The following is a 22511-nucleotide window of genomic DNA, read 5'->3' as shown; positions in this document are numbered from 1 at the left end:
CTTTTTGAATTTTAAGTGACTCAACATACAGATCGGTTAAACAAAATCAGACTCCTAGTACACCTTTATGAAGGTTTTAAAAAGTGATGGTGTTATTAAATAAATACTAATGGTTAGGTGCCTATCAGCCTCTGTGTACAATCGGTTGCTAGAGGTGTCTGGGATTCTGGGAATCATTGTGGGCATCTATTAGTCTGGCAGAGACCCTGGGATTTGCGTTCAAAATAAAACATACCGCGTATATAGGTGTACCAGCTACTAGTATATATTCTCTCCGCCCAGTTAGAGTAGGTGTTTTTTTTGAGGTCACTACCCTTATGAATATTCATATCCTTGCAAGAACGGACAGTCGCTGTGCTGTGTCTGGCAGCGCGTGCTCACAGCTGCAGCTGCATAGCGTAGCCTTCGAATGTAATCTCCACACAGAGATTGATTCGCAGTGGGGCAGCAGCGGCGTGGATAATTCGAACCAAGCTAGAGGGCAGAAATTAGTGTGGCTACTGCTGAGACTCCCCAGCTAGGTTATAATTTTCCACGGCGCTACAATCTCTGTACGGAGATTGCTTCGAATGCAGGCCCATCGTAGGCGCGCACAAAACAAGGCACAGCGACTGTGGAGAGTCTCGGCATCTATGTGTACCGCATGATATTGCACTCAAAGTGCAGTCTTGGAACAAAAGTGCATTGACCTGCAAAGTGCATACCTGTGTCAGCAGGCAGCTGTAAGAGATCACGGCCTGAGTGTGTAGTACCACAGCTACAATTTGGGATGGTTTGACAAGAAATGGTAGCGTGTTTGTTTACTTAATGCCATGCATAAGCAGCCGTGTCTCAGATGATGTGACTGTAACATGCAACGTTGCTATTGCTGCAATGTTGCCAGGTACACTGTTTCAAAAATACTGATTTCAGTGAAGTTCTTTTCAGGTAACGTTTGTCACTTAGGGTCAGCACAACAGCTACACCACGGCTTTTAAATGATGCACCTTGCTGGCAATCCACTTAGGTGAGCTCTTTTTAATGTATTCCAGGGATCAAAAGCCCTGGGTCTGAAATATTAGAGTTTAATTATTTACAACACTCGGTAGAAATACTCACGTTCACTCTTGTTGTATCACATTTGCACCAACCCATTGAAAAGACTATTCAAGTTTCAGTCAGTCATTATGGGTTCATTTGCTTTATCTACACAATGTTTTATTTTTTCGCAGCTCCTTCACTTGAAGTTTCGAAAATTGAAACTCAAGGCTACGGTGGCCCAAAACTACCTGTTCTCTGCATTTAAAATCTGCGTCGCATTCAATTGTTTTTCTCTCACATATATCTCCGCATTCAAAGTCTGCGTCGCATTCAATTGTTTTTCTCTCACATATGTCTCCGCATTCAAAGTCTGCGTCGCATTCAATTGTTTTTTCTCTCACATATGTCTCCGCATTCAAAGTCTGCGTCGCATTCAATTTTTTCTCTCTAACATGTCTCCGCATTCAAAGTCTGCGTCGCATTCAATTTTTTTCTCTCACATGTCTCCGCATTCAAAGTCTGCGTCGCATTCAATTTTTTTCCTCTCAAAGAAAGAAAAAGAGAGAAAAACAATTGAATGCGACGCAGACTTTGAATGCGGAGACATATGTGAGAGAAAAACAATTGAATGCGACGCAGACTTTGAATGCGGAGACATATGTGAGAGAGAAAAAATTGAATGCGACGCAGACTTTGAATGCGGAGACATGTTAGAGAGAAAAAATTGAATGCGACGCAGACTTTGAATGCGGAGACATATGTGAGAGAAAAACAATTGAATGCGACGCAGACTTTGAATGCGGAGACATATGTGAGAGAAAAACAATTGAATGCGACGCAGACTTTGAATGCGGAGACATATGTGAGAGAAAAACAATTGATGCGACGCAGACTTTGAATGCGGAGACATGTTTGAGAGAAAAACAATTGAATGCGAAGCAGACTTTGAATGCGGAGACATATGTGAGAGAAAAACAATTGAATGCGACGCAGACTTTGAATGCGGAGAACAGGTAGTTTTGGGCCACCGTACAAGGCTACCCTTTGTGACTAATGTTACATTGGAAAACTGTTTTGTTTATCGGTGTGTTGCTGTTAACTTGTTATCATTGGAAGACTCATTGGTTTTATTGCTAACTTTCTGAATGATAAGATTAGCCAAACTGAAGTACTGTACTGTACATCGATGGCTACAGGAGATAATTACGCAAGATTTGAAAAACTTAAAATTCGCATGTTCTTGCCTCATCGTAAAGAATACCTTAAAAGTTCTACTTTTGATGTGGAAAAAATGTGCCGTGGTGTACAGTGAGGTATTGTCAAGTCAAATGACTGGTCTGCCGTCTTACAGCTGCGATTCCATCAACCTATAGACCCACTTCGACAAATTTGAGGCCCGGATGTCATCGGTAACTTCAAGTTTCTCTTTTTGGTCGGAAAGCAGATAATTATATCACAGACATCCATGTCCGACGAAATTGAAAACCTTACCCACCGATGTACTCGTTTCATGTGTGGTACAACAGAAAAAATGACTCGTGTTTATGACAGAACTGTACGGTACAGCAATCCGATATAAAGGCAGTATGGTGTCCATCTATGTACCTACAAAGTGCAGTTGCAATTATTTCTGTGGGAAACTGACATTTTACCACTTGTTAAAAATCATCAAATGATTGAATCTTTGAAAAATCTGATTACGAGACATGTTAACGTGGATTGCATCCATACACAATGAAAACATAGGTGTGTGTTCGAGACAAATGCGTTGGGACCATAACTTCGTCAACCATCTGGTTGTGCTCCAATCTCATCTTCTCTACAGATAGCTCTCTCTCAGTTTAGCTTTTCGGCACTCCAGATCTGTACCTGGTGGCTCCCAATACCTCCACGTTTCATCCACTTGGCCGTCACGTTCAGCATCCAAACTTAGAAACTCCTCCGGCATGTCTGCTTTGTCCTCTTCAACTTCTTTTGGCCTACAACAAAACGCAACAAATTTGCATTTTTTTTCAGTCAGATTTCCCTGATCGAAATCAGTCAATTACCACATTTGAATGATCATTCACTAATATTCCTGGAGTACATAAATTCTAAAAGATTACCTCAAGAACAGTAACAAGAGTCGCGGGTCCACCTTCTTTCCTCTTTCAGACGGTTTGATGCATCTGACAATTTCGCTGACGAGAATCCCGACGACCACTGTCACCATATAACTAATCATGCCATACCATGGAGGAGATATCTTATTTAAATGGAAAAAAATGACTGCTGGAAATCAAATTAGATTTGCAGTGGACAGTCTTGACAGTGAAAAAACACCATTACCCTGGAAACATTTTACAAATTTGGGTACAGGGATTATTTAAAGTCGTAACCAAGAAAAAAATCGATTCAAACCTAATATTTTCGACCTCAAGTAAATGTCGCAGGCGGGATGCAAATGAAGAGTGAACATAGACAAACAAGTCATTATGATAGTACAATAATCATAGACACTCTATTTAAGCATACTAAGAATTCCCATTTCCAGGAAGCAAGCTTTCGCCACTAGCAGCACAGTTTGTGTCGCTGATGGAACCGTATCTAATGTCGTGTTGCTCTTCGACCACATGGCAACTGGAGATCTTGATGTGTACATAACACGGCCCCGTTTGTTCATTTTTTTTCAAAGAATAGACGTTTGCAACACAATCAATTGAATACATGACCCATCACACTAGCTCTTAGAAGGAGAATGAAGCGTGGCTACCGTACTTTGTAACCCCATGTGGGCTTACTTGATTTTCGAACTTACTGTGTAAACTGGTAACGTCGCTGCTGTGCCCATCCGTGCGAGCATCGTTCCTATGCCGATCCACATACCCCACGATATTCCTGTACAAATACCTACAACGGCTCCCCTAAAAGTAGAGAATCAACCGTGTTAAAACTGCCACGGGAAGTGAAAGGCGTCACTTTATTTTTTCAAAGGAAGCGAGGCACTTTAGTCACGATTAGTTTAAAGGCAGATGAGGTACATCTTGTAATTAGTTCACAACAAAGTGGCTCGCGATTCACTTAGACATTCTTTGAATTATATTCGGTGAATGAAATAGCCCTTTGCTACAGCATCACATGGCAAAATCCACTAGTAACAGAATGGGCAAGCATCTTGGACAGTTTTCACTTAAAATTTCCTGCCATTTTCAGAAAATAGCCATATTAAAAAGAAAAAAACCAATATCATCCATGTTGAGAACATTCACTAACATGTCATCTTTGCGAGGTTTCTGTTTATTCGTTCTCTATGTCCATCATTCTTTCAATTTCTTGTTCCGACTTGCATTTGGGCAGCCATGTTTCAGTTAGGCACCCGTTATTTACCCCGTTTAAATTTGCACATTAAGTTTCTGTTGGTGATTAACGTGCATAAACGTCCTTAAATATATAGTTTTAACTGGAACTCATTTTAAGTTGAGAATGAAATTATGAAAATAATATATCAAAGGTTAACGATCATGGCCCAGTTTTGACAGTTTTCCTGTTTGCGTCAGAAAGTGCAGTGAGGTAGAACGCGCCTTGGGGACACATAGTCGGACTCGCAAACTTTCACAATGCTTTTCTGATCTACCACTCGTGGGAGCTCATTTTAAAGCTCTTGGTATAACAAAAGTTTTCAACGTCTTAGGTTTTCGAAAATCGAAAATTTTATTTTTCCCGCATAGAGTTCACACGGGGATGGCAGCCATTTATGTGTATGTAAGTGTTGTTAAATATTGACTTTTAGGCTGTAATAAGTTTCTTCATAAACAATAATAGTACTCTCTGTACAATTACAAGCCAAACTATAAATGAAGGTAAACATTACAGCTATTGTACCTCATCCGGCTCCATGACTTCCCTCATCAGTCTAGAAAACTGGACACAATTAATATATTTGTATAAAAGGGACGTTTTGAGTACCCTTTCGCCAATCAATTATGTTTTGTTCTGTGTATTGACTGAATTTTCTTGATACTCCCCCCTACATGCTAGAATAACAAAATCTGTGTGGCAAATACACTGTATATGCATGTGTAAAGACTGTAATCATCGTTACTGATAACAAATGAATTATAGTCAGGAATTTCAATTTACAACTATACCATGAATTCGCTCTTGGATAGGCCACACCCAACGTGAATGCACCTGCCAACGGTGTACCAATGGCGCCCATTGTTGTCATGGAGATATTCAGCAAAGACCCCATGTAAGGCAAGCCGAGCGCCAGAACAGTGCTGAACAGTCCAAATGCAAGGGCTGTGGAGAAAAACAGGTTGGTGTCCCCGTTAACGTTCACTGTCTGCCTTGCGATTTCAAAACCGAACATGTTGCAAAATGCAGACTGTAATTCTATATTAATTAACGAATTTATAAACGACATGAAATCAATTAGGTATCATTTTGTGGCCGAAATTATCGGAAATGCATTTAACATAATTTCACACGCTCGGCTACTGAAACTTCTTGCGACAAGTGTAAGGAGGTCGAGAAGATGATGAAGTTGCCAAAAAGTTGAGATCTTTATCGTTAAATCGGTCCACTTACTTAACACTTTGGATATTACAGTATCTCTTGCGTCATTCTCCTGGACAGGACGTTTGGAACGACTCGACCGCCATCGTCGCCAGGGTTTTAAGATGTCTCTGAGAGTGACGGCTACCAGTGCATTCAGGCCGGATGATATTGTACTAAAAAGTGAGTGTGAATTACATAAATAATGTGAAATGAAATTGTTGATACAAAATATTGCCAAGTAATATGTCACAACAGCATTAATATAACAAAGTGATTATTGTGTATAATACGGATAATATTTCTTCCTTTAAAAATCTCATCGCATCGATTTAACCCGGGTTGCATGCAGCTTTATTTCTTTGGTACTGCTCAAAATGAACAATTACACGTCCTTTACTTCCCGGGGAGTCATAGGTCATAGGCCTATATATAAGGCAACGATATGTATTTAGAGACTCCCAGTTTAATTCTGCCAAGGATACCACTATGCACATCAAATGTCGTTTTTATTCCTTTTTCACCACAAGAAATGTGTGAACTCATTGTCCCAAGCGAGGGCGCTCACTGATTTCCCTCTTGGATTATAATTGCTTAAAAGCTCTTCAAAGAGTGGATACACAACAAAAATAAACACACTCTTCAGCGTACATACAGTTACCTGTATGAATTTCATTAACTAATAGAGGCAGGGTCATCTTTTCCTTCAGGTGCGTACTCGCGTCGGAGAGACGCGTGTATGGGAAGTATGTATAATAAATCATTTGGTTTCTTCATAGTTCTGAGTTGCTCTCCAGAAAACCATGGGATGTACACTATGAGGTGCAGTTGTTGTTTGACAGTCAGAAAATCACCAACCTGAGAGATCCAGCAAACAAAGACGAAGGAAGAGTCCCTGTATTCCTGGAATGTGGCCGAGCCTGTCACTCACAAAATACACCAATATCTGAAAAATAAATCAGCAGTTACTTGTTTGGCGCTTACAATGGCAGCTATAAATGTGTACCAAGGAAATGCATGGCTATACATGGGCTTTATGTCAAAAAGTGAGGCGCTGATCTGTCATTCATATGATATCAATCAGAGAGAGAGAGAGAGAGAGAGAGAGAGAGAGAGAGAGAGAGAGAGAGAGAGAGAGAGAGAGAGAGAGAGAGAGAGAGAGAGAGAGATCATGCATGGACGTATGAATGTGTATACAAGTTATGCATATCTATTATTACTTTGTATTTAGTACAACGTAATAATATCAAACATGTTTTATCTCTCTGTCTCTATATGTGTTATATATGTTAAATATGTATATATGTGTGTTTGTCTATGTCTGTCCATATATATATATATATATATATATATATATATATATATATATATATATATATATATATATATATATATATATATATATATGCGTGCACAATATGTTCATATTGACAGGGCAAATACACCTTTAATAAGTTTGTATTTTACCTGGTCTGGTCTTTTGTACCGAGGTTCGTAGTTCACTTTATCCCAGTCTTCGTACTGTAGATCCATGTCCACGGTGAAGTCTTCAAGGTGCAAAACAATGGCACAATGAATCAATTTGTGCTATAGCATGAACCGTCAAAAATTTTCTCTCCTACCTATATTTGCTATCAAACTCTCTTTCTGCACAGTATGATCCGTAAACATAAAAGAACATCTGATGATCGTAGTAAGCAATCACTGATTAAAGCAGAGTTGATCAACTTAGTATGATTATAATAGCTATGTTTTCAACGATGACTTTTGAAATCTCTGAAGGGATCCCAGTGGTCTATTTTAGAAAAGATGAATTAGATTTTGAAGTTCTTACTCTCTATCGGCGAGAATGTTCCATTGATGGGCGGGAACAAAGGTGTCAGCTTATCTGCAGAAAGATATAGAGAGACAATTGAAGACACAGAATCAGCTTATTTGTGACTATAATTATGTATCCATTTTCGGTCCATATGTTTGTAAAGAAAAGGATAAGCAAACACCGGCAGTGCTCTATGTGTTATCATGTTAACCGTTTACGAAGTTATGAAAAAGAATAAAGCGCATCGCATCAGAGGGTGACATGGCATGGGTGCTCACTTCACGAACGATTATAATGATTATGATAAAACTTTTGGGAGAGAGAGAGAGAGAGAGAGAGAGAGAGAGAGAGAGAGAGAGAGAGAGAGAGAGAGAGAGAGAGAGAGAGAGAGAGAGAGAGAGAGAGAGAGAGACGGGGAGTAACTTACTGTTGTGAAAGGCGAGTAGTATGAGACCAGTCACAAACATTATCGAGTATACGATAATTTTGAACGGCAGGAACATAAGTACCGTTCTAATAAATAAATAAACAAATAAATAAATAATAAATAAATAAATAATACCATGAGCAAAGTAATAATATAGGCTACTTAATTTTCATGCGTCTTAAAATAGTTAAACAGACTAGCTTTTTTATGAGCTATTATATATAAAAGCTGGGTCGTACCACCATACCATGATTTTGGTATTTCAGAAGTTTGACAAATAAAATTTGTTTTTGCGACATTTCGAGACCAAGTCTTTTATTTTACAGCGAAGATTATTATTGTCAGTTTTTCTGACAAAGAGAGATGGCATCTCTTGCTTGTGTGAGAGTTACATGTACTTCTTGCCTATAAAATTAACGTTCTGAGCGCGGTAGAACATAATATATCATTAATCTAAAAGAAACATTGGATCTAATATCATCAAGTGACCATTTGTAAAACATCCAGCACTTTCCATACCAATATTTATTTTCTAAAACAACAAGACTACTGTGAAGTTCGCTGTTTACCATATTCTACGTAATAGTTGGTTAGATGATATAGGCCTATACTACATAAAGAAATCACTGTCAATATACCACATAAAGTTTTATATAAGTGGCTGTTTTAGCTTTGCATTGTTTTCCTTATTTTCACTATTCATTTCTTAGATCCACAATTAGACCCGTAAAGGTCATGTGTTGTTGCCCATATTTTTAACACATTGTAGTTATGCCAAAGTAGGAAAATAGCATGGCCGACAATTTTTCTGTGCGAAGAATAGCTCGCCAACAATCACTATCTATCTACGCTACGCAGAAAAATCAGCATGTTCAATACAGTTTCTGTCCATTACTCATACGATGGCGTGGCAGAATTCAAATCGAAATGATTTAACTCTTTAATTATGAGGTGGTAAGGAAACAATGCGTCAAAAGATATGACCGACCCTTGTGCCCCGCGTACAGACTTTGCAGCCATGACGCGTTGGACGGATCCCTGGTTGACACTCATAGCCAATGTTGCCGAAATTCCGGTAGCAGTCATCGACCATATCGATGTACGAAGTGTCAGATCAAACCGATAGCTGCAACATCCAAGAAATAAGAATGTTCATTTGTTTATATGGAGTAGATCGCAAAGATGTGCAATTTGCAATAGGTTTGAAATTAATCATGTTTTGAAAGAATACATCTTTGGCAGGCATTAGAGTGTTCTTGGGCCTTTTAGTATACACAGGGTATATGATTTGTGCAACTTAGTTGATGCGTCTAAAAGCCGTATCTGTACCTGAGATGTGTACATGGTAAATTAACCTCATCTGCCTATTTACATCGTAAAATATATTTAGAAACCCTTCCGAAAATGCCAAATTCAAAGTCATTGTAATATATTGTCATATTTACAATTTCACGCATTCAATGAAAGGGTTGAACAGATTTAAGAACGGCAGATAATAATTTCAAAGGCCCGAAATGAAGATTTGTACGTCTTTTTCGCAAAACCAAAAGGCAACATCAAGTGTTTCGAAAGGAGTGGGCACGTCCTAGATCCTGTCCTGCATGATATGAAGCGTGTGCTGGCATGTCTGAATCTAGTTTTATCAGTGTTGTGGCACATTTCTCTGCAAAACTCACTCCACATCCATATGTCCTTCTTCATAGTTGTGGTTAAAAACTTCTGTAACTCCACCTGCATCGATTGTTCCAATGACTGTCACAGCGATCACTGATGCAACCATCACCAAAAATTGAAATACGTCAGACCACACAACTGCACTCAGGCCACCCTTCGGAGTAAAACAATGTCCGTAGTTTTCTCAACAGATTGAATTTTAGCGCAAATTCAAATTGATAAATCCATTAAAAGCTCGAGCAGAATCGAATAGACTCAATTTTTCTCAGAGTGATACGCAAGTTGTCCGTATCTCTGGCACCATACTTTGCAATTATCTGTTCTCCAGATTGCAATATAAGTCCACTGCCAAGGTTTTAAGTTTTCCTTTTCCTTGGGACACTTTATTTTGTTACTGAGGAAACAAAGTTTGTAGTCATGCAACTATGAGATTTTGACATGGAGGAAAATGTCATAAATATATGTACAGGAAAATTAAATGTATCATTTCAAAATGATAAAATATTTATTTTTTATTTGTTTCTTGCAACCTATGAAAGACGACCACCATAGCTGACTCACCAGAGTTGTGTAGAACGTGCAGACAGAACCAGTCACTACGACTGTTCGCCAGTAAGCTGCTCCATTAGCTGTGAATATAAAACCAAATAACAACAAAGTATTTTAAACAGCTTGTCAGGCACCGGCGTTAAAAAATTCGAAAGAATATGAAGATGTGCGTAACATGGGTAACATGGCTTTTAATGGACAGAGTGTGTTGGGTAACTTACATGGTTGATGTGGATCATGCAAACTAGGCCTATATTATAACCTTTCAAGACTTTTCAGGACTCATATATGGGATCTTTCTGAAAAACGTGATCAAGAATTACTTTCTGACACAATGACATTTGAAGGAATTTATTTTTGCCCTATGTTTACCAGACTACACACTGAACGCGGCGAGCAAGAACAAACTGGGGTCTTGCGGAAAGTTTGTCGGTGCTATTTACAACTAAATGCTTTTCAATTGCTTTACTCTCGTTTGAATTACTGTCTGTGTTGATTTCTTTGTCTCGGTGTCATTCTATGTAGTCGCAAATCGCCAATTTAGGGACTGGTCAGTTTCTTTGGCAGGGGGGGGGGGACGATGGATTATTTTTTGCCGACGTCAAAAAGTGGCTGACCACCCCTATTCCAAATTTTGAAAACAGGGTGACCCCCCTATTCCAAATTTCGAAAATAGGGTGACCCCCCGGCGCGCGACATAGGTAAAACAAAAGGTGGACATAAATTATATATATATATATATATATATATATAATATATATATATATATATATATATATATATATATATATATATATATATACGTATATATTATATTTTACATTTTACATATTCATATTTTAAATAGTCATTCTATGATTTAATGAAATTGTTGACATGTCAGTTGTAAGATAGGAATTTCAAAGTGTCAATCTTAAAGTTTGAATACAGTACATTTTGAATGATAAGTGAATGTATTTCACACTTTCTATGCTTAACAAGATGTCCTGAACTGTTGTACAGAAATGGATGTCAATCATTAATATCAAAGAGGAAAAAACAGTGAATCAAAAACTTTGATGGGTGTTAAAAAAATATTGAACATACAGATATCTCTGATGTATGTATGCTTGATATGGTAAAGTTGGCGTGCTGAAAAATATGACTGATTATTAAAGTTACGCGCCCGAAGGGCGCGCCGAAAAATACAACTGAATGATGAAATTTGTGGCTGACACTAGCATTTTAGGCAATGATGAGCCTGTGTCAAAATTCAAAAACACACTGACCCCCCCAATTGGGCATTTCAAAAACATGGTGACCCCCCCTATCACCAAAGTCAAAAACAGGGTGACCCCCATGAATCCACCGCCCCCCCAGGCTGAAGAAACTGACCACTCCCTTAGTCCTCCCTACATGAAACGTGAAACATTGATAATTACCGATATTTGAAATACATAATGGCTGCCACCCAAATGTAAAGTCTATGGGGAAAAAAAACTTGTACTGGGGTAGATGAAGTACCCTTGTTTAAAAATTACTTTTGTTCTTACTTGCTTCCAGAGCGATCCCTGGTGCGATCATCGTACTTCCCATATATAGATTTATAAGCAAAGCAAACGAACCAGCGCAAGTGATTTGTACGAAGGGATGGAACCTCAATGCCATGTACTAAAAATTCGAAAAGAAAACAATAATCAATCTTCATGAGGGGAACGCTCCATTAACTTGGACGTACCCGAGTAACCTGAGTTGGTTATCAGAGGATTAATCTCTATGTCAACATATGCGAACAGATTAGTGTAAACAAAACATTAGCACTGCCGGAACTACTTTTAGCATGGCCCACGCCGTGACGGCTCTTGTCCGGCACTCGTGATTTCCGACCAGCGTTAAAAGTGCCGTCCAGCACTTGCTGTTACTTTGAGGTCATCATTTAGTTCATAAAATTGCATGAAGAGTTTACAAAAACGATGGTACTATAGAATCCCTTTCAAATAAAATGCTGTTTAAACAATACTAGCAGTTAATTAACGTACGCTGATTTTGCATACGAAAAGCTATTTTTGTATGAATGTTTATACCCCTATAAAAGAAAGTACGGTAGCGAAAATCAGCACAACAAAACAGGGCTTTTACAAAAACGCACTCTTTCTATTTCAGTTCAGACTCACATTGCGGAAAGGTGCATGCAATGCAATGAAAGTCACGAGCAACCTTTGGTGTCAACGGATCCAGTCTTTGAATTATCAATGAACACTCACTTATTTTTCTGGTCAAAAGCCAAAGGCTACTTGTCCATCGCAACAAGCCTCTCTGTTTGAATCCGCGTGTTTTGGCCGGCTAGTTTTCAGCAATGTTTCGCTCTCTAGCCCCGAAATTCTGGTTTTGATAATAATAGTTTGATATTTGTTGTCTTGCAAGCCGGAGATAACATTTCAGAACTGCCTATGTGGCTATATGTAGTCTAGCAATTTACGCGGTGAACTTGTTGCTATCTAGTATCAGCCTGTAGTACCGCGATTTGCGAACGTGTACTGTACTGGGAATCGCTCTCGAGGTCATCCTTGCTTTCCCGACTACAGCCCGAATTATTCCGACGTTCACATCGCGTGCAGCTTACCATTGGACTGACGTTACGCCCACCAATAGCCGGCCATTTCCGAATATAGCCGACGTTTGTTTCTCTCAAATGCGAAAGAGAAGAAAGTCTCAAACGCGGAAAAGAGTCGACGCTTCAGAGCTTTTGTTTTCTGCGTAAGAGTAGGGCCTTGTCTGATGGGTAGGTTTTTGATCAAATGTAAAGCGACCAAAAGTTACTGAGTCTCATTTTTCATACTTTTGAAACGCCACGTCAATCCATGCGATGTCGATCATAGATCGACATCGCGTTTTGTGGAGGGGCCGTGGTTAAGCGGAAGGGACAGTCTACGCGGGAGTCTACGCTTGAAAACTTTGATTTTCTGCGTAAGAGTGGGATTTTGTCTGTTGGTTGCCGGAGGTTTTAGATCGAATCTAAATAAACAAACAATTACTTGGTCTCATTTTTCGTACTTTTGAAACGCTACGTCGATCACAGTGTCAAATTTCAGGTCGACCACAGTCCCTCTATCCACCGGTCTGGAAACGCCTATTGTAAAAGGTGTCAATCACCTAGACCACACAGCCAAACCGCGATACGAGGGGCAGTCACGTGATAATGCGTAGCTTGGGTTTGTCCTGCATGCCACAGTCCCCATTGTGTGTACGCTTTTCTCGAATTTTCGCTGTTTTTGGCTCTTTTAAGTGTTCTCTGCGTCTATCGACGACAAGAAGACAGAAATTATCATATCCTGAAACCGGTGTTTGCTTTTCGTGATCCTTCTCCCATCGTAAATGATGATAGTGTGCGATAATTTCTGGGGTGATCGCTGCGAGTGTGTTGACGTAGCACAAGCAACGGCTGGAATCACAACGGAAAATTTTTCGTCCCTTTCTCTTGCAAAGCTAGTATTCAGTGCCTCCAATTATGTTTTCCGTGTAATATTCTATGAAATCATGTCTGTTAACTAAGCAGAATAGGAAAGACAACTGCAGAAATTCATGGATAGAGGGACTGTGGGTCGACCGATATTGCATTGTGTGTAAGCTTACTGTGTCACAATCGACTAGTCGACTGCAGGTGTGTTGTACACATACGGTGTCGTACAGGTTGACGTTGGGTGTCGTCAATTTGGAATGTTATCAAACATGAACACTGCAATTTAGCTCTCTTTTTCAATTATATTCAACATCACCAAAAATCTATAGTAAGCTCGCGAATTAGTTTTATTGTGAAATTCATACCGTGAATTAAATCACTGAAAATTGTGCCGTCCACCAACCGGCCTCGTCAACTGCTATTTCTCCTTTCTTATAATATGTACGAATGGCCATACTGTTTACAGACGGATTCGGCTAGCAATTCATTGACTTAAATTCGCTCTATAGGAGATGTAATGTCACAGGATACGCGCAGCTCTTGGAGTTCTTACTCACTAGTTACGTTGTTTGCAAGTGCAAGAAAAATCTCGCCATGTGGAAAGAACGTTCCATGCTGTTCTGATCACATTTGCATATATGATCAATGCGCGTTACTGAAGTGAAGCGTCCGAAAATAGGAAACTTGAATGAAAATGAACGAAGAACGATATTTTGTTTCACCATATTTCTAAAACTTAGTTTAGAGCCTAAATTAAAGAAGAAACTAGATTACTTGCATTGAAAAAAGAGCAGTTCACTTTTTCCTGTCAACATAGTTCCATGTGCAAGCATATGTGTGTGCCCGTGGTATTGAGTGAGTCGTTACAGCCCTGACGTTCCTATCATGACACCAGCTCGATAAGATAATCGCAACAATGGAAAATTAACACCTTTGGGGATTAAAAGTCTTCTGTTTGTCACCCGAGTTGGCAGGCAGCAACTCGGGTTTCAGGTACCATCAAAGTTAATGGAGCCTTCCCCTAATGTACAGGACAGAAATTATGTGAGTTTTCTTTCTTTGTACGGTTGACGGAATTGATAGCACTGAAGCTAGCTGTTGCCATTTAGCCTCGTTTAGACACAATCGGCAATGAATACCGATTCATTGTTGTAAAGTTTTTGTATGATATGTATAACTCAGTGATGTTAGGTTATCACACACTACGTGTTATCAGAAGTCATGATTCTTACAGCTTTCTGGTTTTGTTGTTGCGCCTCGGCAATGAAAGACTTAATGTTTACTAAAACTTTCCGGAAGGAACGTTTAAACCATTCCCTTTGAAATCAAGAATAAAAATCGGGGATCATCGAGCAAAATTTGGTTCTGGAGAACCGTATGACTCAATATTTATCTACTCTTGAAATTCATAATGGCCGCCATACTGGTGAGAGAATTGTATTGGAAAAAACCCCGAAATTTTCGATTTTCACACATAAAGTCAGTCAAAACTTTATGAGGTCAATGAGTTTCAAGTCGAAGATCAAGAACGTGATGTGAAAATTTGAGAGCAAAAATATCTGTTCCCAAGGCAGATTCTACCTTAAACTTGGTCTGTTTTAGAAAGTCCCTTTCTTCTAAAGGATTATTCAGCTATACGTTTACCGGTACTCTTTGTTTATTCCCAAGATGTACCGTATCATATTTCTGTGAACTGGTTTACCGGATTTAGGAAATTTCTACGTCGTGATCATTCTTTAAGGAAATGGAGTACGCATATACTCCCGTCAAGTGCAAAGTCTTTAACCGTGGATGCACAGGCCCTTTCACTCCGGCAGAAACTTAAAACCCAATATACTCTGTAACTGGCGCACGTATCCTGGAGAGTCCAGTTGAGCCGTCTTAATCTACCTACCTCGTAAACACTGATAATTTCCAGACCACGAATAACGGGCACAAAGGTGAACGTGATCAATAGAGTACCGATGATCGTTCCAACCATAGAAAATGCAACAGCAATACCATGGATGTAAACTTCAGTAGGGAGTCCAAGAAGAGACATACCGGATGTGAAGGTTACAAAATATGACGTCGCCAGCACCACACATCCGAGCTTACGATTGGCCAAAAGATACCTGATATATGTAAATTCTCAGAAACAATTACCACATTCGAAAGATAGTGCTTTGTAGACAAAGTCGGAACAATTCATGATTAAAGAACTTCAAAATCACAGTCAATACAACACACATCCTTGCATGAGTAAGGGCAAGCAGACTACAGATGACACTACGCTGTTGATTTATGATTTACAACGAACACATCATCAATTAATTTATCTAAAATACGAACAGGACTCCCACTATCGAGTAAATTGTAATACACACACACACACACACACACACACACACACACACACACACACACACACACATAATATATATGTGTGTGTGTGTGTGTGTGTGTGTGTATACACACATATATGTATATACATATATGTGTGTGTGTGTGTGTGTATGTATGTATGTATGTATGTATGTATGTATGTATGTATATATGTATGTATGTATGTATGTATATACACACACACGAAGAGCGATTTGCTTCATTGTCCATGCAGGCAAAGTATAGTGCTCAATGCATTTCTGCAGGTCGGTAATACTGAGAATCTAGGAACTCGTAGTTGTCACTATACAGGTTGTTTCATGCGCTAAGCATGAAAAAGTCTGTAGAGTGACAACTACATGTTCCTAGATTCTCTCTCTCTCTCTCTCTCTCTCTCTCTCTCTCTCTCTCTCTCTCTCTCTCTCTCTTCGACGGGTCAACAGGCCCAAAGGCCCAATAACAGACCCCGAGAAAACAAACAAACAAGCAAACAGTACAATATCGACAAACATAATACAAATTAAAAATACAATATGTACAGAATGAAAACAGAGAATTGACTCTAAGAATAAATATGTCTAGATGCAGAAATGTCATTACATAGTGTAATAGACCTGGGTATAAAAGCAAATTTTCTACGATTCAACTTGCAACGCGGAACGTGAAATAAAGACGGGACCCTGAGGCGTCCGAGTGGTGCATAATATGGCAATTGACATACAAGGTAGGGACAAGAAAATCTCCCTGAAACTATTCCGTTTAAAAAAGTCCGATCTGAAACCTTCCGCCGAAGTGAGAGGGAGATTAAAATGCATACAGGACTGTTTGCAATCACTGTTATAATACCCAATAAACTTCAGACACATATATATATCAGAAAACTTTTTTGAACTTTCTCTACATGGTCACTCAAATATTGACAGTTTGGAGATCACACCACAAAGATGTCAAAGCTCTCGGAGAAGAAAATGTATTACAGGATCTCTTTATCTAATCGAGCATTATGAAAGCTATGATTATATATAATTGCTTCAATTACAAAGTGAAGACATATATGTTACTCAGGTTTATATATGAAGGGGTGTTGCGAATGTTGATGTTTTAGAAAAGTAAGTATGCACGATAATTCAGCGAAATTCCAAAAAAACCCGTAAATTGAATAAAGTTTATATCGTTCAATTTTGCAGGCAAAGGCAAAGACACACTTATGATGCGAGGTAAAGGTCTTGAAGAGGGCAAGAAACCATATGTCTCTCCAAACCTCCAAACTGTTCAGAGAGAAACGACAAATGGAACAATAAATAGAGTGAAATATTTTTGTTTTTAAGCACTCACTTTGAGGTTGTCTTCTGACCTCCTTTTGCTAAACAAAAATACACACCAGTGAAAGCAGATACAGCCAGCACTGCGACGAACACTATCCAGTCCACTACACCCAGTGGCGTCGCTTGCCCGTCAGACATCTTGTGGTACGCGACGAGATAAACACGTGTTCTTTACTTCTTCTGTTTTCCTCTTTATCGCTCACAATGTTTACGATTGATGAGCTGAAACACCGTATGAAGACAGTGTGATAACGATGGATTTTGTACTTTCGAATGTGACTTTATACGTTATATCCAACTTGAAATCTACTGACCCAATGTGGCAAAGTACATGATGAATTAGCGCCAAAATGGCGTACCTTCAACTTAATTCTACTTTCAGACGCTTTTGATCTATTTCCATTTAATCGTGGAACCCTTTTACTTAGATTTTTAAGCCTGCATTAACCCTTTTAAACCCCCTTTTACTATACGTATGCAATAGAACAGGCAGATATTCAGATCAGTCAGGATATGTGTGTTTACCTGTCTGTATATGTGCATGCACGCATTCATACTTAAAATAAACTTCAAAAATCTTCTTCTCAGAGGGATGTTTGTCAAAGATGACATTGCATTTTGCTATTTTTCAATGGTGATGAAATTTGCATATATGAAGTGTTTTTAGGCTAATTAACCCGATTTCAAGGTTAAGCAAGTTGTTAACCAAAAGTACCTGTTGGATAGCTTTCAATTTTTACCATGTAGCTATCGAGGGATGGATTAATGACGATTATATAACAGGGAAAGGGCATTTTGTTTAATTATGTAATCCTTTATTGCCAGTTTTTCCCATTTTTGATCAAAGTATCTTTTCTCCATAATTACTTGGCTGATAACTTTCAAAGTTTGTCTGTAGGTGTCTAGGTATGACTGTATATTTTGGGCTATTTTTAACATATTATAAGCTTATTGCATAAAGCGTGCACCATCTTCACTGAAACGTCGTTTGATAGCTTTCAAATTTTGTACGTAAACTAGAGCCATATTCGATCAAACAGGAGCACACTCTTATTGACACCACTTTTTATACTTGTAACATTCGCAGATTCGCATTTGCACCAGCCAAAGGGACAAATGGCACACTTATGGTAACGTGAAGCAAAAATCACTTTGATGAATTAAGCCCACCGCACACGAGAGTAATTAGCTGAGCAAAATTTCATTCGAGGCTGTTTGCCCAGCTAGTATACTCTCGTGTGCGGCAACCTTTCAGTAGGTTACGAACACGTGGACTCTTACTGGCATTTTGCAAATGTGCCGAGTATTTCTGTATATCGGTGAACGTTTATATGTATCACTACAGCTGTGAGACGTGATTACACACAGTAACTGTTAAGCACTATTAAATCCTCATATTACCAAAACTAGACACGAACCCAAGGAAGAACACATTATTGTGGGGTTGCTGTGCTACACGTAGAGGCCATAACAACATGGAAGTATTATGTGTGATCAGGTGAAGTAAACAAAATCATTGTGATCATTTACGATACAACAACTTATTATGGAACGAGCACAATTAACGGCAGGGGGGCCGGAAGAGAAAATGGGGGGGGGGCGCCACGAAAAAAAATGAGTGTTCTTGGGGTGGGCCATGAAAATTACAGGGAAGGTAAGGGGTGGGCCACCAAAATTTTTTACACCATGACAGACAGAGAATATTTTTCAGCATTTTCGTTCCTTGTTAAACTTCTTGTAGCATGATGAAATACCAAGTCTTAAACCTCACAATGCAGTTGTTATGTGTAAAATGAGCAATATTATTATTGAAAATTGACTTCATTTGTCAACAATAATAATAATGGTTGGTAATGATACAGAGGCTAGGTTGAAACTGGTTATTATTGAAACTGGTTATAACAGCACTGAATGAACTTGTAGATTGTTTATAAGGTATTTGGTAATTTCATCATTCTTTGAGATTAAAATAGCACAACACAATACTGAAAAGTAGCTGTAGGTGTTACAAGTATTAAAGCTTGAACATACGTTTTTTTTTTGTTTATTATTTATATATTTATTTGTTTATTATTTATTTCAAGAATGCAAGAATGTTGTTTTCACTAAAGCATATATTAAAAGTTATAAGGATTATATATGTGTACAACTTTGTACCTATGTAATCTTTCTTTTTTGGGGAGGTGGGCCACAAAAATTTTGTTGCCGTTGACGGGGGGGGGGGGGCACTAAAAATTTTTGCTGGTGTTAGGGGGGGGGGGCTGTAAAAAATATATGCACCACATATTTTCTCTTCCAGCCCCCCCTGCCGTTAATTGTGCTCTTTCCCTTAAGTACATATGGCCGACAGATCTCTATGAAAATATCATGAAGTCGACAGGTATACCCTATCCTTTGGTGAAGTCATGTCAGCGTCAAACATCACAAAACTTTATTCAGGGAACTCGTCCCTGTGTACGGTTTGTCAAAGGGTGACATTAAAACGCCAACACCACAGCCAGTGGCTGTGGCCACCTGTCTACGAACTATTTCTCACATGTCTTCCTTGTGTTGCAAATCGTTGAAGAGTTTTAGGAGAGCCCGCTATCATTGGTAAGGACAAACGAAGAAAGGTTTTCGTGAGAAACTGTGTTTCTTGTCATGCAACGTACTTCAGGAACTACAAACATTGAACGGATGCTTGATAGAAAGCTAACATATGAGGCATGTTATGGTACAAAGTTGACTTACCTGATATGCGTTTTGCAAACGCTATAGTGACGTCACCTCCCAATGTGACCTCAATGTATCTGCCTCCTCCCCTGCAGTTGAAACGATATACAGTCAAAACAGTGGTCGCACTCACTGACTGTAGAAGTGTAGAAGCTGATAAGTAGCTTCTACTAGCTATGGTTAACCACAGCGGTTCAATGCGAGATTTTATCAAACCAAGGCCATGAGGGGTTCTGCGCTAGGATTGTCTAAGCACCACTCCCTCTTGAGCTGAAAAGTGCGGTCAACTTTTCGGAAACGAGCATGACTTGATTTATTCATTTTGTGGACTGTAAATATAACTTTAAATGCGGTGCAAGAGTCACTTAGCACTTGCACCTTATTTTAAAGTGAGCCAAACAATCTGAAAGCATCTGCAAGCGTGAGACAATACTGTCTTGGTATAATTTATTATATGTTGCTTACCAAAGTACAAAGGCGTTTTTAGTTATTGAATGTCAATTTTATTTGTCGTTTAGCCAAATGACGCCGACGGTCGGTTATGCAGACAGTTTCATTGATTAACTGACCTCGCCATCGAAACGGCCCTTCATTTTTGGGTGAAATTTATCGGCTGTGGGTCAAAGATGGGTATGACGGGAGTGGGGTGACTTGTACGAGAAGTAAACACAAATCGTGCCAAGGACGGGCCAAATGTTCAAAGATATGAACGGTAGAATGGAAAAGAGTAAAGTCCAGTCAACATTTTGTTTCAGTATAATTCATCATTGGCAGCAATGTTTGTATTTTGTCCACGTCTGAACTCGCCATGGCCAGGTAAATGTACTACTTTTCTCTTACACTGGGGCATGATTTACCACAACCTATAAAACAGTTTTGTGCGGTGTTTCATTATTTTTGACAGAGACACACCATGCGACCCTTCAGGGTAACGATATACAATTATACCCAAGATTTGATACTTTTGAATGAACAGGGAAGGCATGCATCCCTCAGACCCCAGAACTGCTGAACGACTACTCATGTTTAATTTGTAATCGGGCGAACATTTATAAAAAACAGCTGAGGTGAATTGTTGAACAATTTCAATTATGTACCTCAATCCCCCAATTTTGACAACCTATCCTAAGATGTAATAGCATAGACGAGCGACTCCATTCGCTGATAGGTGGTCTCCTGACCAATATCAATGCGAATTCTACACAAAAAGTGATCTGTCGCTTGACCTTGTATGGGGTGTAGTCTGCAGCTTTGCCACAATAGCGGATCGTTTGGGCATAATGGCCGCCAGGTCGCTGATAACTAGAGCAATGTTTCCTATTCCATTGACGAAGGGACTTGAAGAGTTCATGAACAACAAAATGGACTATCATCATTGTCATTGCTATGCAAATCAATACCCCATTTTTATGGCTTCAACATTATAGTTTACACTCAACATAATGCTGATGGACATTGCGTTGTCGAGAATATGCTTTTTGCTACACATAAATGTACAGAATCTATGTTAAGAGGGTAAATATTGATAAATTGACAGTTCTATTGGAAATTTGTAAAATGTACCAGATCCCCTATTGAAATCCGTTATTATGTGGGATTAGGGAGGTCAATTAAAGTACAAATCCCTTGATAATTCTGTCCTGGCTTTTGTAGGGCGTTGAACAGGCCTAAAGACCTGGATTCGACCTAAGGCCGAACAAAACAAAATATGCTGTTCCGATAACCCGACCTACCCTATTTTTACCTGCCGACCCTAAACTTTTTATAGCTACGAAGTAAAAAAAAATGACCAGTTCGTTACTTCGCATTTGATTTTTGCTTGAACGAGGATGTCTTTTATGTTTTTTCCTTTTATATGTATGATACATTTTACTGGAAATGCTGTGACCAGTGTTTGACCGCCCTGAACCCCTGCAAAATGCATATTAAAAAATAAAATATTTAAAAAAATTCCTGCCGACCTACCTACCCTATTTTTGAAAACCATGTTATCGGAACAGCACAATTGATTTATTTTTTGGCCTAAGAACGCCTTACAGAATATCCCATTATTGGAAATGAGAGAGACCATTGGATTGAATTTTAATAGATGGCTCAAATGTATTGACATATTGAGTTTTTCTAAACTCACCAAATTTAGCTACTGACAGCTGAATAAATACCTTCCTATTGAACTCAAGCTGCAGCGTCTAATTTTGGATCAGAAATGTGCTTGAGATCGCAGAGATTGGCCGACTTACTCCATCGGCCATCACCTTATTATCTTTTGAGGATGAAAGATTTTTCAATAATTTTACCTGTTGAAAACCACCTTTCGACATAATGTGACGACCCATGGTAGACGACCCATTATATTTTCAACCAAACATTATGTGGGAACACTGTGATATACTAAATTCTGTGACGATTAGAAAGAAAAATCGCTCATACACATTTACGGACGGTTAATTCGAGACAGGATTCGAAAGGCTGGTCTACACAAAACTCAATGGAACACAGAAAGTTTGAGTAACTGGAACGTATTGACATCAGAACTCGGTACAATTTATATTTTTTCACCAGTAAACACATTGTGGAAATCATCCTGTGTCCTGGGGTTGTATCAACATCGTTGGGGCGTAATAAACACAACATGACAAGGTAGCA

General features: G+C 39.0%; 1 protein-coding gene across 3 annotated transcripts; it reads right to left on the bottom strand.

Annotated features, from left to right (window-relative positions):
- Positions 1-1951: 1951 nt before the first annotated feature.
- On the bottom strand, positions 1952-15817 carry LOC139150076 (sodium-dependent multivitamin transporter-like). 3 transcript variants are annotated; one of them, XM_070722231.1, is made up of 14 exons: positions 15359-15817; positions 11558-11675; positions 10038-10105; positions 9479-9630; positions 8791-8928; positions 7803-7888; positions 7391-7444; positions 7024-7103; positions 6415-6502; positions 5590-5732; positions 5148-5301; positions 3818-3923; positions 3126-3265; positions 1952-2999 (listed from the first exon to the last, which is right to left on the bottom strand). In XM_070722231.1, exons 1-10 carry the CDS (start codon positions 15503-15505, stop codon positions 5713-5715), a joined length of 951 nt encoding a protein of 316 aa, XP_070578332.1. In that variant the 5' UTR covers positions 15506-15817; the 3' UTR covers positions 1952-2999; positions 3126-3265; positions 3818-3923; positions 5148-5301; positions 5590-5712. The 3 variants fall into 3 exon arrangements, with proteins under 3 accessions (XP_070578332.1, XP_070578333.1, XP_070578331.1); XM_070722230.1 differs by lacking the exon at positions 5148-5301 and having other exon boundaries at positions 1953-2999; XM_070722232.1 differs by lacking the exons at positions 3126-3265; positions 5148-5301.
- Positions 15818-22511: the final 6694 nt, after the last annotated feature.

This window comes from Ptychodera flava, chromosome 14 (assembly GCF_041260155.1).
Source record: "Ptychodera flava strain L36383 chromosome 14, AS_Pfla_20210202, whole genome shotgun sequence".
NCBI classification, from domain to species: Eukaryota; Metazoa; Hemichordata; class Enteropneusta; family Ptychoderidae; genus Ptychodera; species Ptychodera flava.
Note: the sequence above shows the minus strand (reverse complement) of the source record. Positions and strands in the feature narration are given on the sequence as shown.